Below are 17,533 nucleotides of genomic sequence, written 5' to 3'. Positions count from 1 at the left end.
TCAAAGTGTAAAAGTGCGAATCAGGAATCCCAGAGTTCTAATCATTGAAGTAAAAGTTCTCTCATAGCTTTGATTGAATCTGTCCATATTTGTATAGTCCTTGTTGGAGGAAGGCAGCTCCAGATATAAAATATCCAATAGACATCATAACCAGTGTTTTGGTGGTAAATCATGTGGAGGGTTTTATTGCTGAGCTATAATCTTCTTGGCTGCAGTCAAACCTGCAAGCCACATTTTACGCATCCTTTCTGAAATGGAAGCTTTAGGGTTATCATTGAGCAAATGTGGGGCGATTTGTAATTCATCCTAGTGTTGGACCTTTTTAGCAGTATAAATAAACCTTGCTTTCAACCTTGATCAGAACAATGCTCATCAATTGAGCTGTAAATCACCTGCAGTACTTGAGCCAACATCTAACATGACCCAAATTCTATCTTAATAATTGCCCTTTTCACCAAGAGGAGAGCTTAATTGCTATATTACAAAAATTAGCTGTGCGCCAATTAAGAAATATGATACCTATTAAAAAATATATGTGTGACTGGTGTGAAATTAGAACTCAAATTTGTTTATTGTTCAATTAATTGGTTATTTTAGGAACTTGCCAAATCCTGTGGATGTTTTTCTCTGATATTACCTAATATTAATTGCTCAATGTTTCCTCCCCTGGCAGTATCTCATAATGTCTTTGTAGTACCGGTGTCTGTAAACATTCGGCTGACTAATTTGATTGAAGTAAATAGCCTTCAGAAAAAACTCTTAACTTTAGTGTTCTTTGTACTACTTTTCCTCCCTGTAATGATCATGTCAAGGTCAAATCAAGCACTGACGACTGCCTCCCCTCCCTCAGCAGGACTCACTTGTCTGACAGTACAGTCACTCATCACTGCTGGGAGGAGGTTATGTGATCTGAACTGTCTGCTGTGCCTAGGCACGCTGTGACTGGCTGTTATGCAAGTACACATCTTAATTATCCCCCAATGGAGAGGCTCATTATGCTGATTAGGCCATTGTGCCAACACAGTTCTCCTTATATACAAGGCATTTAATTAGGCAGGCTAACAGCTAACAATAGGCGCCACCAGTGGATATCTGACATTAGGACGGGTGATCCGTCAAGTGACCACTGACATGAGTTTGAATTAAAATATCCCGACACTGACAAGCTGTGCAGAAATTTCCCTTGTCGACATTTTATAGAAACACTGTCTTAAATGTATAACAGACCAGCTTCACCATATCCAACCCAACTAGAAACCAAATGTGTGCTGAACACGCGGAAAGTATCAATACACAAATCAACTCAACAGCCCTAAAAGTTACAAAACAAGTATATTCAGTTCTGGTCGTTAGGGACTCATCTCAATAAAACACACACTCACTGAGCACTTTATTAGGAACACCTGTGCAATCTTATACAATCCAATACAAAAGATCTGCAATAAATTCTACTTTTATGAAGCTTATACATCGTCCTGTTATTTTGCAGCCCTCTTGTATGTCGATGGGGAGGATAAAATATTAGGAACACATTTTAATAACATCAGTAATAAACATAAAGTAGAATTATCACCCTTCTGACAATGTCAACAAAAACTGAAAATGTATAAGCGTCATAAAAATAGAATTTATGACAGAGCTGTTTGCATTGGATTGCATTAGATTGCACAGGTGTTCCTAATAAAGTGCTCGGTGAGTGTATAGTTTGTCACTCTGTTACTTCTACACTTCATATGCACATGTTATGTGTATGTTGCCATAACAACCTGCTTAATAAATTAGTTGGTTCTGTGCATAGTTATTGAAGAGATGGAATTCTAAATCAAGTTTTCTGTAAGTTTAGGAAAGTTGTTTCTATTTATAAGAGGATGCTACAAAAATAGCCTGTGCTGTATATGTAGCTGTGCATACACAAACACACACAAACATGCAAACAACTACATACACATATGCACATTTATTGAGGCAGGACCTACACGCACACTATACATAATTTATATTATTTATATTTTTATTGTATTGTATTTTTAGTGTATTTTTACTGCTATTTCTATTGTTATTTTATTGCTATTGTTGCTGCCATGTCGAGGAGCTGAAACCCAATAATTTTACCCTCTTATGCTTGTTTAATGGGATGTAACAATAAAGGAATCTTGAATCTCAATGGTCAGTTTTCCCTCCCCTTTGCCAAGTTGTCATTATTTGACATTATGTAAGTGGGATGATAGTAAAATGCAAATTAACTATTTCTCATTTTGATTTCTACTTGTTTTTCTTGACCTTAATAATAAAATATCACGTTTGCTATATTTATTAACAGACAGTATTCTTTTCTGAAAGTAAAATTAAAAACTGCTCATCTAATGTGTTTTCCAGGTCAGAGACGGTGGTGGAGAGGATGCTATGCAACTGGATGTCTATCTGCCTTTACCAGTTTTTGAAGGTAATGTATTGAATTAATTAATAATTATAATTATTCAGAACTCTTAACACTGTCTTCCTCACAGAAATCCACTAATTTCATTTTTAATGTATTTTTTATCTCTAATACAGAAAATGTGTTTAAAGAAAACAACAGGCTCAGTTCATGGATTTCTTCATTTCTTTCATTAGCTCTTGGTATCGATAATGTGCATTTATCTGTCTTCGAAACTGCTAATCACAACAATTAGCTTCTTGACAACATCTGCGACAACTTCCAAATGGCTTTGTGTGTTTGTGTGTGTGTGTATGTGTGTGTGTGTGTGTACCAGGACTCTGCAGGCGAGCCCTTGTACAAACTGTTCCGAGCTATCAAGCACCAGATCGAGAAAGGACCCGTGGACGCCAGAGTGAAGAAAGCCAAGTACACTCTCAACGACACAGGCCTGTTGGGCGACGACGTAGAGTACTCCGTCCTGGTGAGATGGAAAAACACACACACACAAACACTCACACAGAAACTCCAGGCAGAAAACCTGCACACACTTCTCTGAGATTGCACTGTGTTTTGTGCCTGTGAGCAACTCACACATAAACAGACACACACACACACTCACAGTGCAGTTGCCATGGTAACCACCAAAAACCCCCAGGCGACTGCCTGCTTTTGTGTGACATCCATTTTCAGTGTCAATGTTCTCAGCTCGAAAACGACACAAGCAACACATTCCAATATAGCAATGAAAAGCACGGCTTAGGTGAAAGTACTACAAGTCGGTACAAGTATGGAGTACATGCCACCTCCACAACCCCTCCTCAACCATCCAGCCTGCACCTGCTCTGTATCCATTTGGGCACTACACGGCTTTCGGCCCGTGCGTTTCACTTGATATCGTGTTTCAATAATGGAAGCTAATGTGAACACAGATGTTTTCTGTTAAAGTCAGCACAAATAAAAAGACCCATGAGTAATGCCGTTGTCGAGGACAATTATCAAATTAGCCTGAATTACATGTCTCCCACCATGATGGATCGCCTTCTGTGATTGAATTACAGAGGGAGAAAAAAATGTGATGAGCTAGATTTCACAGGCAGACACAGTGTTTCCTATCCGCTTCAATTCACAGCGTGTTCTTCCAATTCTCTACAAATGCAGACCCGCTTATGAGGTTGCTATTGTGAATGGATTGCCTGCCCCCTGTTTGAATCTGTCGGGTGGTCAGTTAGTTATTTCTGACAGAGTGACTGAGTGTGGGAGGCAAGGTGGGTCAGAGTTTGCTCCTGCTGAGCCCTGGTCATTAGCTGGCCAAGGTGACAGGAGTCCTGTCAGGTGTCATCCTAGAGTGTGTGTGTGTGTGTGCGTGTGTGTGTGTATGTGTGTGTGCGCGCCCGCTTAAAGACCGGTTGCCATGACGACAACATCCCGACAGAGGGGACTTGGTGTGTGGGTTTGTGGGTGGGTGGCTGGGTGCTCTGACCATGTTTGAATATTTCTGCATATTTGTCATTTGTGCTGCACATTCTGTCACCACATGTTCTTAATATGTGTTTCTCTGTGTGTGTGTGTGTGTGTTTGCCTGCCAGACCCTGCAAGTGCTGGTGCATGGTGAGGGTCCAGATGTGACGCCCGTCAAGGTGTTGAACTGTGATACCATCTCACAGGTGAAAGAGAAGATCATAGAGCAGGTGTACAGGAACCTGCCGTACTCCCTGAGGCCTAAGGTCGATAGTGTCACACTGGGTGAGTAAATGAAGGCCACCTCAGTGGAGGATGAGTTGAAGCAGAAAACATCTAATAATGATGAATAATGTAAAGGTTACAGGGAGCGACGAGGATGTCAAAATGGAAGTTATTTCGGTCCCGACTGAAATGCATTTTTAATTGAATCAGAATGCATTTATTTAAATATTTAATTGATTATTTAATTGTAAGTACATTTAAAAGATCATTTTAAGATTATCTTTGTCTCTCTCTTTTTGTCTTTGTGTGTGGAATGTAAAAAAAGGCTGAGAAGTTATTCAGTGTCAGCAGCATGAAGAAAGCCTTCATCCCTAAACAAAGTTTTGCTTGCTACTGTTAGAAACCTTGGGGACTCACTTGAAAGGCTAAAGCTCTATAGACATTTTCCAACATCAAAGCCATTTTTTATTCCCACGCATGCTGTAGATCTCATTCCTTTATACATTTTAGATAAGCAGAGATCCGTCTTCTTTCATGGTGAATCAGAAAGATAACCCCCTTATATTTGGTGTTACTTGTAAATGAATCATAAGTAGCAGATGGTGTTGAGCTCAGGTTTGCAGTAGTGTCGGATTTTCCTAAATTGAAAATGTTTGGGTGCAAATCGCGGTTTAGAATTAGATTTAAAATATTCAGAAAATCTTGATCTGTCACTTCCTTGCCCAAATCAGCTCAAGTGTGTCACTAAATCCCAGGAGAAAGCCAGAGAGACAGCTGGATTTATAGTTGGATTTACTTAAGACCACATTATTACAGGGTAACCTCTGAGTAACAATGACACATGATGAAATAAATGAATCTGTATTGAAAAAGGACAACAAAAAAAAATAAAAAAAACAACCCACAAGCGTAAGGTGATAATTTGCTTGACAATGTAGTACATGTCTACTTACCACAGTGCTGTAAGAGGTGATTTCAATCTTAATTGAATCATTTCTCTTCCTGCCTTCACCACAGAGTGGCGCCCGGGCTCAACAGGGCAGATTTTGTCAGATCTGGACTTGACCTCCCAGAAAGAGGGCAGGTGGAAACGCATCAACACTCTGGCACACTACAACGTGAGTACTGACAAAACTAAATATCTTGATATAGCATAGGTTAAAAAAAAAAAAAAAAAAAAAAAAATCAGGTCTGAAAAAGCAGGGGATGTGAGGAGGCAGTGGCGAAGTAAATAGCTGTATGTGGGCGTGTGGATATGAATGGGGTTGCCTATTTTCACACCATTTCTGTTACAGGCTGAGCAGTACATCCTGTGTCCCAGTGGAGTGTATGAAATCTATGTCTGCGGTGCATTTTCAGACTCAAATTCACCAGCACATGTCTTGTAGGCCTATTACCACAAAACTGTTAAATGTTTAATTTCCTTACGATTCACCACAAGTCAAATCAATGTGCAGACACATGTGAATGAATGTGTAAAAACATGTTGTTCATAACAACTCATTCAATTCATTAAATCTGACATTATACTTGGAAATGCCTGGGTGAACTAAGGAGTTTAAGATGCTGACTGTGTAATCGCAGTGTTCCTGGTTTGAGTCCATCAGGGGACCTTTTGTTGCATGTCAGCCCCGTCTTCCTCTTCCCCTGATTTCCCGTCAGCTCTTAACTGTCTGCTAAAGACATAAAATGTGCAAAAAATAAAATTTAAAAATTCACTAACTGCATCTGGTAGGGAGACATCAACCCCACAACCAGAACCTAAAAGCAGAACCTGAAAACTGAAATTAGACCCGAAAAAAGTGGAAAATAAAACTATCTTTAGTGTAACTGAAACTTTTTGAAAGTCCTCCCTTGAGACAAAAATGTAGTAAAACATGTATGATGTGTAGTATATAATGTATCTAAGTCAATACACAACATATTTAATTCGATGTATAAATGAATAACAATATACATACAGTAATACAAGTCTATGTGTAATATAATATGTATACAGAATCAGTAGTGAAAAGTTTTTAAGTGCTCTTTTAAGGTCTTTGACAAATCTTTATGAGCCTCTTTGTGTGCAGGCAATCAAACGGCTTTTTAATAAACTCTTCACCTTTTAGAAATGGATTGCTCGCTGTGTGTTTTCTCTCTCTGTTGTTTATTTCTTTCGGGAGATGCCAGCTTGAATAACCAGCAAATTCGCTGTAAAGCTGCAAGTTTTCTGTTAAAAGGGCTGCTTGCTGATTATATATATATATATATATATATATATATATATTTATTATTATTATTATTTATTTATATTTAATTTTACTTTTACTCTAATTTTCAACAAAATATTACAAACAGAAAACATAATATATCATCTCTTTACTCGCCTTACCCCTCAACCACTAAATCCAACCTCTTGAATATAAGACCTTGACAAAAACATCTACAAAAACAAAGAGAATAAACAAATAAATTAAAAGTACATTAATGAATAGATGAAGAAATAAATTAAAACACTAGGAAAAGCTTGTAGGGTGATTATCCTCCAGCATCAGACATCAGTCTCAATGAGTTTATATGATCTGGAAGGGGCTTCCATACTGTGTAAAAAGATTTTAGTAGAGTATTTGCAGAATATATCTTGATGATATACATGAGCACATGCATCCTGTGTGAGTTGAGGATCAAACAAAAAATATCTTTATACAAAGATGAACCTGTAAGTGTTCACAAACCAAATATTCAAGAAGGCACCGTTTCAGCATTTTCCTTCACAACTTTCCTTCATCAGCTGAGCAATTATGCCTAAAATTTTAACATCTCACCACCAGGCACTTGCAATCTTGCCAGCTCTCAATGGCGACAGAATGCCACTCAGTCCTCTTGGCACTTTATTGATCCTCAGAAAATAAAGGTCACTCACAAATATCCCCTTGTTGTCCTGCTTTGCGCCCACTTAAACCCCCCTCTTTCGAAGGTGCTCCTCTTCCTTCAATCCTACCTGCTGATGTCTCACAGTTGTTCATAGTGGACCGTCTTGCTGCCAAAGATTAATCGGCTATGTCAGAGTAGTGCTAATCACAGTATTTGTGGGGTCAATAATGGGTTGACGCTAAAGAAAATGGCCTGTAAATACTCCAATAAAGACCCACCATTGCTGTTCACTCAATCACATTGATTATGAATTAGTTCTGGTGCACTAAAAGAGACTGCTGACCTCAGTCACAGTACCTATTAAATTCAAGGTGTGTGAGGAAAGAGTGTGTTGTTGCTATTGTTGTGTGTTTTTCGGTTTAACAAAAGCATGTTTTGTGCTTTCCAGGTGCGAGACAACGCCACATTAGTCTTGTCCAGAGTGCTTCACACTCAGCAGAACTATGACCAGAACCAGGAAAACCATGAGGAGCGTAAGTGTCTCTTTAAACACACACGTTAAAACCACAACGAGCAGAGATCAGATGTATACTTGAGAATATAAGATTTGTCTTTGTTACTTTTCCCCAGGGCTTTTGTCAACACCCCCACTCTCATTTAACATGCTAATAAATGTTGTTTTATGTAAAGCACACTGAGATTATTTTGAAATAATATGCACTTTTATCCTCAGCCTTTTTATGTACAGTTCAGAATAGATGATTGTTTAGCATTTCTACTTGAATATTCTCTCTGCATTCAAATTCAGTTGACAAACATTCTCCCCTTTTCACAGTCTGAATATGTTCTGTAAGAATGTGCATGAATAAATAAGGAGTTGAAGTGTTAAAGGAAAGTTTAAAGTGTTGTTTCTCCCCACCAGGGAATGCTCTGTTGGATGATGACAAGGTGTTTCACTTGGTGAGGCCGGCTGATGAACTGGATGAGATCAAGTCTAAACGAGGCAGCATAAAGGACAAGTCGATGACAAAAGCCATTACAGAGATCTATCTAACACGACTCCTCTCTGTAAAGGTACAAAGAGAGAATCATTAATGCGATTGGATATTTATTTAAGTCCCCTTCCACTTAAAATGTCTTTTGCTTCTTGTTATTTCACCTGAATGTTTGAGCTTCACTGTGCAGAATGATGTATGTGCAGAGTTTCACACTAGAGGCCTGTTTTCACGTTCATCTGATGAAGGAGGAAAGTTTCTCTGTAATCACCAAAAATCAGCGTTTACAGTGTGTACCCTTAGGAGTGTGATTTGCGACATTGCAACTAGTTTGGAGCCAATCATGGCCCAGTATGCAACTTACACAAGTGTGATGTTGAAACTTGAAGTCTCCAGTGCACAAACACTGAGAATGGACTTTACAGTGAAGTAGGAGACATCTTGTTTCCAGCAGTTAAACTTCTGAAATGAGGAATATTTGTTTATTCATCAATTTTTCAATGAGAGAGATGGAGTAGATGTCTTAAAACATGTCTTGAGGGGATGTTAAAGTAGTTATTAATTCTCTGACTCTGGTCAAATAGCATTTTTTTGCTTTTCTGTGAGAGGTTTTAGGTCAAAAAGCCAACTTTAATATCAGAAAATACTCTCTTGTGTTGAATATCTACCTTTGCATTGCGCGCAAATAGCTTTGTCTTGATTTATTTCAGTGCTGCTCTCTGTCTCTGCCCTGTCTCACATTATTTGTGGCCCCTTTCAGGGAACACTGCAGCAGTTTGTGGATGACTTCTTCCGGAGCGTGCTGTGCTCTGGGGCAGTGGTGCCACCGGCTGTCAAATATTTCTTTGACTTCCTGGATGAGCAGGCGCTGAAACACAACAACGTGGATGAGGAGACCATCCATATCTGGAAGACTAATAGGTAAAAAGTACTGCATGCCCGCGTACACTGATAGTCACTCTCAAAGTTCCATTTGTATGAGCAGTAATTGAGAAAATCTCCACTAACACACATTAAGTCACACTAATACACAGCTGTCTTCAGTCTGACCAGCACACCAATCCCCCCCCCCCCCTCGCCTCAGATACAGTAACTCTCCAAGAAATAAAACTTGCTTATCCAAGAAAGAGCTGAATACAAATGCACAATTTCAGCTCACTTAGTTTGCATTTGCAGTCCTCTTGCTCCCATGTGACATTTAAGTGCATAAATTAGTGTCACGTCGGCTAAGGCTCAAGCATACAAGACGACGTGTTGCATGTAGATGCCAATGATTGACGTAAGGCTGGCAAGAGAGCACCCACACAAGGACAGGAGATGAGCGATTTAATTACTTACTACACTCCACACCACATTCTGCATCCACCCGTTCTGTTTATCAAATCAACTGAGGGCCATGTATTAAATATGAATGTGTGTATGAGGCATAACAACAAACAAACATGGTAATTATGTCCCAAGCTAATTTAATTCTGTGATTATAGCAACATTGCTATTTTTATGCTTCTATTGTATTCTCACTGCAGTCTTTCCCCGGAGATATTACCAAACCAGTATGAATTTTACACGGTGTGCATTTCATGTCTCAGATGGCGGGGCATGCGCTCCGATCATGGGGGAGAATTTTTTTGGAAACTACTGTATTTCGGGGCGTTTTGGGGGATTCATAAGCTAATATGAGTTTGGAAAGAAGCGAATGGAGCTTATGTTTGCACGTTCAGGAGGGAAATCAGCAAGCGTACTCGAGCATTACATTATGTAGTCGGTGTTTTAAGTTGTTAGGCTGCACGAGTCTTGAAAGGTCAACGTTTTGCTGTAGCTTTAGCATTTCTAATCACTATTTCTTAGGCAAGACAAGCATCCTTGACTGTTGCTCAGTACAGATCCCTTTTTATTATTCTTGTCTTTGAAAAGGAAAAAAGAAAAAAGTCTTCTGAATTTCTTTTTTTCTTTTTCATTTTCTTTGAACGGCAATAATTCTCAGAGGTCAGTATCGTATGAAATAGTAATATAAACTGACAGTTGAGGGTATTGTTCTGAATAAACTGACACCTACAAGAAAGGCTTTTCTCCATCTCTGTTATTATCTTGTACTGCACTCAATTGCACCTCAGGCAAGTGCTCTCACACATGAAATGCCCGCCTGACTCAAACGAATTCATCGAGGTAATGTGTTTGATGAGATTTTCCCCATTCGGACGCAATAATAATGATAACAACTGTGATGATAGACTGCTTTCCTGCCCTTTTTCCCCCTGTGCAGCCTGCCTCTGCGGTTCTGGGTGAACATCCTCAAGAATCCCCACTTCATCTTCGACGTCCATGTGTCTGAAGTGGTGGACGCCTCGCTCTCTGTCATCGCCCAGACCTTCATGGATGCCTGCACCAAGAGCGAGCACAAACTCAGCCGGGTAAGTGGAAACAGATGGGAGAGGGAGGAGGGGGAATAAGGTGAAAGAGGAAGAGGGGAGATAGGAGAATAGATGAAGATGAGGAAAACAAAGTGGTTTACATTAGAAGTAAAGAGGAGTGAGAGGAGGAATGTCAACAGTTAATCAGCCTAAAGGGCCATTGTTTTTCACTGTTGTCTCCACTTTTTGTCTCTAGGACTCTCCAAGTAACAAACTACTCTATGCAAAGGAGATCTCCACCTACAAGAAAATGGTGGATGAGTAAGTCCTGTCAGCACTTTACAATTCACTTTTAAGCTGTTGTTTTCATGCCTCTAAATTGTGTGTATATGTGTGTGTGTGTGTGTATGTGTGTGTGTGTGTGTGTGTGTGTGTGTGTGTGTGTGTGCATAGTTACTACAAGGGCATCAGACAGATGGTATCCGTCAGTGACCAGGACATGAACACTCATCTGGCAGAGGTGTCACGGGTAAGAAACACAACTGTCATTTTCTGTTTGTTTTTTTTCTGTCACTTTAATTTAAAAGAAGCTAAAATAGTTCTTTTTTTTTTAAACCTGGCAACAAAAAGTAGATTGCTCACTCAATGCTTTTTATGGTTTAGTTCAATTTCCTCTGTAACCCGTAAATTGTCATTTGTGTCCTCCAGTCTCACACAGACAAACTGAACACACAAGTGTCTCTCCATCAGCTTTACCAGTATGCCAGCAAATACTATGATGGGGTAAGAGGCCCTTCTTTTTCCTATCGCATCCAAAGGAGGCTATTCCACTTAATGCACTACTGCCCACTATATTATTGCTTTTCCTTTTTTCTCTCTTCACTCTTGATATGCCAGAAGAGTGATTGTATGAAATTTTAATTGAAAGCATTTCTGTGGGATGTGAATTGGAAAATTGCTCTGGGAATTGATTTTTAAGCGTCCATTGTGCATTGCCACTTGAGGTCACGAAAAGGGGATAAACAAAACCTAATGAACAAGTTGGATAAACAAATGGGGCTGTCAGTCTTCTTAAGTGGAGCTCACAAACAATAACAGCTTATATGACGTGATTGTTGATGTCAAATAACGGCATCCTCTCCTCCCACTCTCCACCCTGTTTCCTCTCTTTGTCCTGTGCTCACTCTCTGTCCGTTACCTTCTCCTTGTTTCTTCCGACATTCCCCCTTTTGCCTTCCTCTTCATCTTCTCTCTCTTCCCTTAATATTTCCGACTTCTCCCTTCGTTCTCCTCCATTTCTGTCTTCCTCACCTGCCAAACTCCCTTTCAGATTATCGCATCCCTAGACGAGGACCCAGCTGCCCAGAGTAAACAGCTGACCCTGCGGCTCCAGCAGATAGCAGCCGCCCTGGAAAACAAAGTGACTGATCTCTAACCCACTGAATGGAGGGAATGAGGGAGGGAGGGAGGGAGGAACAGGGGAGGGAGGGAGGGGAATAGTAGGATACCGCCAGTGACTACAGGGGCTTATTTCTTCCTTTTAGAGGATAAAATATGGAAATAAGGAAAGGTGAGAAGGGACTCATGTGGGCGTATATATTGTACAGCTTGGCCCTGGGACGATTTTCTGTACAGGGACTAATGAGATGCAGATAGAGAGCAAAAGGGGGAAGAAAATGATGGGTTACACTGTCATAGGTACGCCTTAAAGCTCACTTGCCAAACCTTAAAGGTCTGCATGCTCACTCATGCTTCACTGAATATTGCTCCCACAATGCTGGGCAGGAGACCTCTCTTTGAGAATTAAGCCCCTTTGTGGAGCACTGGCACAGGAGATAATCAAGGAGATGTTCAATTTCTTTCTGTGTAGAAAAGGTTTTAAGAATTGTATTATATATTTTTTTTATCGTGCAGTCTTTATGCGGAAAGCTTTATAAGGAAAAAAAATTATCTTTTTAAATGGATCACCTTGTGGTGCGGATAGTGTTTTTATTAGCCTGTGTGTGCGTAGATGTCTGTGTGAAGTACAACATGTGAACAAGAGTGTACGTTGCTAAACCAGAGCGTGTGTTCGCTTGTGTAGTTTGTGAGTGTGTGAGTGAATGTGTGGGAATGTGTGTATGCACACACAGGATGCCTAATGTCAGGCGTGAGGGCGAAGGGACGCCTGCTTTCTGTCATTTTAATCCCCCATACCCAGTGACACACTGGAGCCTGTGCTCTCACCGAGCTTTTTGACAGAGACCAAAGGGTCCTCACAAGGACACTGGTTAATCTAGCAATGTACAGGCTCATATGAATGACAGCTCACCAGTCGTTTCATAAATATTTTAGTTCAATTTTCTTTTTCTTTTGACTCAGATTAGCTTCAAGCTGGATCGCCATTTGTGCTTGTGGAAATCAATAATAGCACAGTCTGTCTCCCTTTATTGTACAGTGCCATGATACATTCCACTTCAATTAAAGCACAGAAAGACATTTCAGACGATTTTTAAGACATTTCGGTTAATGACTGTTTTTAGATATTTTTTCTTTGCTGTGAAGGTTTTTCTCTCTTTTTTTTAACTTTCAGCAAGAAGCAACTATATTCTGTCATGGAGCCATGTCACTCATATTAGCCCTGCAATAATGTCAGAATAACATGAGCCACAATCGACAGTCACATTAGCTTACTAAATGTATTCACATACGGTAGCAATTCAGCAATATGTCAGAAAAGTTTCCAAATTGATTCATGCATTGTTGGTGTTATGATTTTTAGTGCCCTTTTTTTAGTATTACATTTGTAATGTTCCAGATAATCATCAAGCATACTGCCTCTAAAGCTATGAAATAGCCTATTGCTGATATTAATAATTTGCCACAGATGCAGTTGGTACTTAAATGTTTTGAACAAATTGCAGTGGTTTTAGCCTGTGTATGATGTTGGGAATCTTGGGTTCAATCGTGTACATAATTGTTACAGTAATTGGAATATTGATATGTCAGTGTCAGAGCCGAGGGTCGACAGGGTAGGAACGAGGGTTTGATATTTCTTGGGCCATTAAGCACCACCACATTTCATCTCTAAATTGTAGGTTTTGCTGTTGACAGATGATTTAATTGTACTCCCTGTATCAGATCATGGATGTGTAAAGTTGACAGAGCGTAACGAGCTCCAGAGACCCCAGAATGTTAACGATTCCTGCCTTGGCTAGAGAGAGGTTTGCACAGACCTCAAGCCTGCCTGTCTGCCTGCTGTCTCAGCATGGCACCCTGGCATCCCGACCTACAGCACTTGGCACTGCCCACTCAGCGCAGTGCAGAGTGGCACTCTGTATAATGGAATCAGCAGGGGAGGCTTTTGATCTTAATTGCATGCCGACTGCAGACTCCATCCTTGTCTCCGTTGTTGTTTACTGCTGACTCCTCTCACTGACAGAGTTGATGCAAGAAGCTTCTTTCAGAGCCTTTCTTTAACCAAAAATGTGCCTTATTGAATAGGATGATACATATATATTGTTTCTAAATTATTCTATTGGTAACCTAGGTGATTATGATGACAATAGTGCTATAGACACAGCAATGTATTTGGACTTGTGATATTATGTGTGCTGTCTAAAATGCTAGATGCCCTGCTGCAGCCATTTGCGTGCCAATAGGCTGAAGACATTTCAGTATGATTTACTTTACTGTTGCAGTTTGATGTGTGCATTTCCTTTGGGTGTCTGTGGCGTGTGCTTAGTAGGACTTTGATGGCTAAAGGCAAAAAGCCAAAATGAATAAATGTAAAACAGTGGCCAATGTGATTTGGGTTTCCAATGAAAATGTCTGGCATTCCTAAATTAGTCTTAAGTCAAAAGGGTATCCTTATGTAGATTGAATATAGCGCAAAATTGTTCCAATGGTGTTAATTTTTTGCCCTGTGTTTAAAAGCTATTCGACAGTGTGTACGATAAATGACTATCTATACTCGACAAATGACCTTTCTTACTGCTGTGCAGTTATTTTTATTTCTTGTTTCCTATACCATATAAATCTTTGTAAAACATGTTGAAATACTGTATTCTAACTGTATAATCCTATGCATTGAGTCCTGGGACAAAAAAAGAAAAGAAAAAAAACTGTTTGTGCAGTTGTCGAGACTTTTTTCCATTTTGAAACTTGTGAATGTGCTGTAATGATAAAAGAAACTGGGACACTGCATTTTCAGTAGGACCATTATTGGAAGCCAACGTTTTCCTCCACATCCAAGGCAGCTCAGAAGATTCTCGATCTTGTACCTGATCTGGTTGTACTGGATGAACATAATTTTACAAAGGTTGTGTGTGTGGACGGAGAAGTTACCCACAGGTTTCATCATACACTCCTCCATGAATAAACTCAGAGACATATACGCCCTTCATATCTGCTGTGTTTCTTTCACTTTTAGAATATTGATTTTCTTCAATTGAACACTCACCTCCCATGCATATTACATGAGTTACAATCACCTTGAGTGATAGAGTAACACTTGCCACAGGTCACCAATTTCTTTTTGAAGTGTACTAGTATTTATACATCTGATTTCACTACCTTGGATTCACTGAAGAGCTTACACACATGCAGGAATAATATGTGGATTCATGAAAATGATCTCCTATTCTAACCAACCAATCACTTTATGAATGAGAGGGCCAAGTGCTTGAACCTGACAGGTTTTTTTCCACATATATTCTTGCATATTATGACCACAAACTACATCCCGTGATAGCATCAGTCTTCATATGCAGCATGGCTGATGCCCCCACCCCCCCAAATGCCACATCAGGTTCCTGTCACAGGGCTCTGAATACAAACGAGAAGGCGAGGTTTGGCTTCATGAAACAAGTTGATAATGTAAACAGCCGCACAGCATCTCTGTCATCTGCAGTGAAGGTTGAAAAATTGCTGCGAAAACATTTATTAAGTAACTGACAGCTAAGAATGAAATGGGGAAAAAAGAAAGATGAAAGGCAAAATTGCCTCATCTGACTGCTTAACAAACCCTGACACAGGGGTGGAGATATCAAAGACAGACCAGAGGCCTGAACAGTCCATCTTCTAACTGAGCAGATCATTGATGCGCCAATAGATAGAGCTACTTCAAGGGCTGCTGCCAAAGCAAGAGTGATTACACTTGATTATCGCAAGCACTGCATCTTGTACACTATACTTGATCATTAGTTGAAAATCAAAGGCAATACTGTACTTAATTTCCATTAAGAAATGCAGTTTACATCATTTTGGGAGTCAACATGACTGGCCGTGTGATAAGATTTCAAATAACTATGCCCTTCGCTGTCTAGAAATCAATAATACTGCACACTAAGAATAATTATTTTAAGTCAGCCTCGTTGCAGGATTTCTCACAAGAAATTGGGTTAAAATCTGCATGTTGCTGGCTCCTCTTCTCCTGCCTGGGATGCTTCACACACAACAGCCAGCCTCTCCTTGAGTAGGAAATGGTTGTGTTTACCAGCAGGTTGTGTTTCACCTCCACATGTTTCAAACCTTCTAATGAGATTTGGCTTTGATTTCCCCTGCCTTAGGGGAAGAGGAGGAGGAGGAGAACTTGGTGCAAATAAAAACAATGATTGTGTAGTGTCATTTTAAACAGTTGTTCTAATGAATAATTTAAAAACCTGACAACTGATTCTAGGGCTTTCTAAAGCTCACAACCTGAGAGCAAATGATGATATCCTGTTAGGCTAGCTTGCATTTGAGTAGACTGGTATGTGAATCTAGAGAGTGAATTTTAAGTCCTTTAAGCCAGAGCGACCCACACTATATATCATCCACGTTAAATCAGCTATATCCTTTCTCTAAATGGCTGAGTTTTAATTGGCCAGGAGGGAGTCTGGGCAGAGTTATCCTGAAAAAAAAACTGTTGTCTGGGTGGTGCAGAGTTACAGGCCACAAATACAGCAACCTAATATTAAAATAAAAATCCTGTCTGTGTATGATGATGTGCACAAAGTTGTTTTGGAAGATAATATATCTGTGCACTTCTGCTAACTTGTGGTGAATTTAAATTGTCTCCACTATAAGTGTACTGTCTATTTCAATTTGTTTAGTCAAGTTATATATATTTAAACTTTTTATCTACACAAGAAGAAACATGAACAGTATACACATTTGGACAAACAGACGTTTCACGAGAGTATATAGCTATATATTTTAAATTTTCTATCAAAGCTCATTTTGAACATGCAGCAGAAATTAAAATGTTTTATTTGATACTGTAATGTGTATTTACATGCACTACCACTGTGACCAGATGAAATCATGTGTTGAGATTTGTTTAGATAAAAAATATCCATTTGGTGGCTGAGGAGAACGCATCCCGAGGACCCCCTATACTTAAAACTATTCTACTGTAGAAAAAAAGCAGCTGGTCGACTTGTGCCAAAGGATATAATGACTTATTATTTGTTAAACGGGTGTGTAATTACGTGAAACGCATCGCCATGGACTGCATGGAGTTCACGCCATTCTTGCACCTGCATGATGGATAATGAAGACGAGGGGCCTTTTCCTGCGTGCAGGTTTGTATCAAATTCTGCAGCCATACGGGAAAAACCAAGAGATATGCTGCTCATTGGTTTGCCTGACTTTGAGTCAGGTCAAGATCCCACGTTTATGACCCCGTGTTTCTGAAAATATTGCTGCATTCATGGCCTGTAGGAATATATACTGGATAGTCCACATAATACATGTAAAATAATAATAAAGAAGAAGCATCGAATGTTCAATAAATTCTGTCTGGTTTTCATGATTGTTTTTCTGATCCAACACACAAACTTGGTGAGTGATAGATTTAATTTAATATATCCAAGATAGACCCACCACTGAAATACCGACCATTGCAAGTAAAACAAATACTTGCAAAATACATTTTTATTAAAAAATCTTATCATTAATTTAATGGAAATTACATCAGTATAATTTTTAACTATCATCGCCTTCAATTACATGAACAATATGCTGTGTCGGTTTCATGTACCTGATGTATGAGCTACAGAAAAAGGAAAAACTGTAGGAAGTTGTTATTTACATTTTTCCTCATATCACCTGAATGCATCAAAGCCAAAGCGCGGTGGCAAATGACCACCATAAGGTTTACTATTTTGTGATTGACTAAGACAAGTGACCAATCAGCGTGGCCTCTGCAACAACTTTAGCCAATCATCGAAGGCGAGTCATTCTGTTGTCCAATCACATTCAAGGGG

At 39.6% G+C, this 17,533-nt stretch overlaps 1 protein-coding gene across 2 annotated transcripts in view; it reads left to right on the top strand.

Annotated features, from left to right (window-relative positions):
- The window catches only part of plxnb2b (plexin b2b), a 122,292-nt gene extending 110,541 nt beyond the window's left edge, over nt 1-11,751 (top strand). For both annotated transcript variants that reach the window (XM_044356544.1, XM_044356543.1), the window contains 12 exons: nt 2,377-2,443; nt 2,754-2,900; nt 4,006-4,162; nt 5,120-5,220; nt 7,407-7,491; nt 7,881-8,032; nt 8,714-8,874; nt 10,217-10,364; nt 10,561-10,625; nt 10,758-10,833; nt 11,013-11,087; nt 11,635-11,751. In XM_044356544.1, coding sequence (XP_044212479.1) covers nt 2,377-2,443; nt 2,754-2,900; nt 4,006-4,162; nt 5,120-5,220; nt 7,407-7,491; nt 7,881-8,032; nt 8,714-8,874; nt 10,217-10,364; nt 10,561-10,625; nt 10,758-10,833; nt 11,013-11,087; nt 11,635-11,739 — 1,339 coding nt within the window. In that variant the 3' untranslated portion in view covers nt 11,740-11,751. The remainder of the gene's footprint in view (nt 1-2,376; nt 2,444-2,753; nt 2,901-4,005; nt 4,163-5,119; nt 5,221-7,406; nt 7,492-7,880; nt 8,033-8,713; nt 8,875-10,216; nt 10,365-10,560; nt 10,626-10,757; nt 10,834-11,012; nt 11,088-11,634) is intronic.
- The last annotated feature ends 5,782 nt before the right edge of the window (nt 11,752-17,533 follow it).

Source organism: Thunnus albacares, chromosome 7, assembly GCF_914725855.1.
Source record: "Thunnus albacares chromosome 7, fThuAlb1.1, whole genome shotgun sequence".
NCBI lineage: Eukaryota > Metazoa > Chordata > Actinopteri > Scombriformes > Scombridae > Thunnus > Thunnus albacares.
This window is presented reverse-complemented; position numbering and strand designations above follow the sequence as displayed.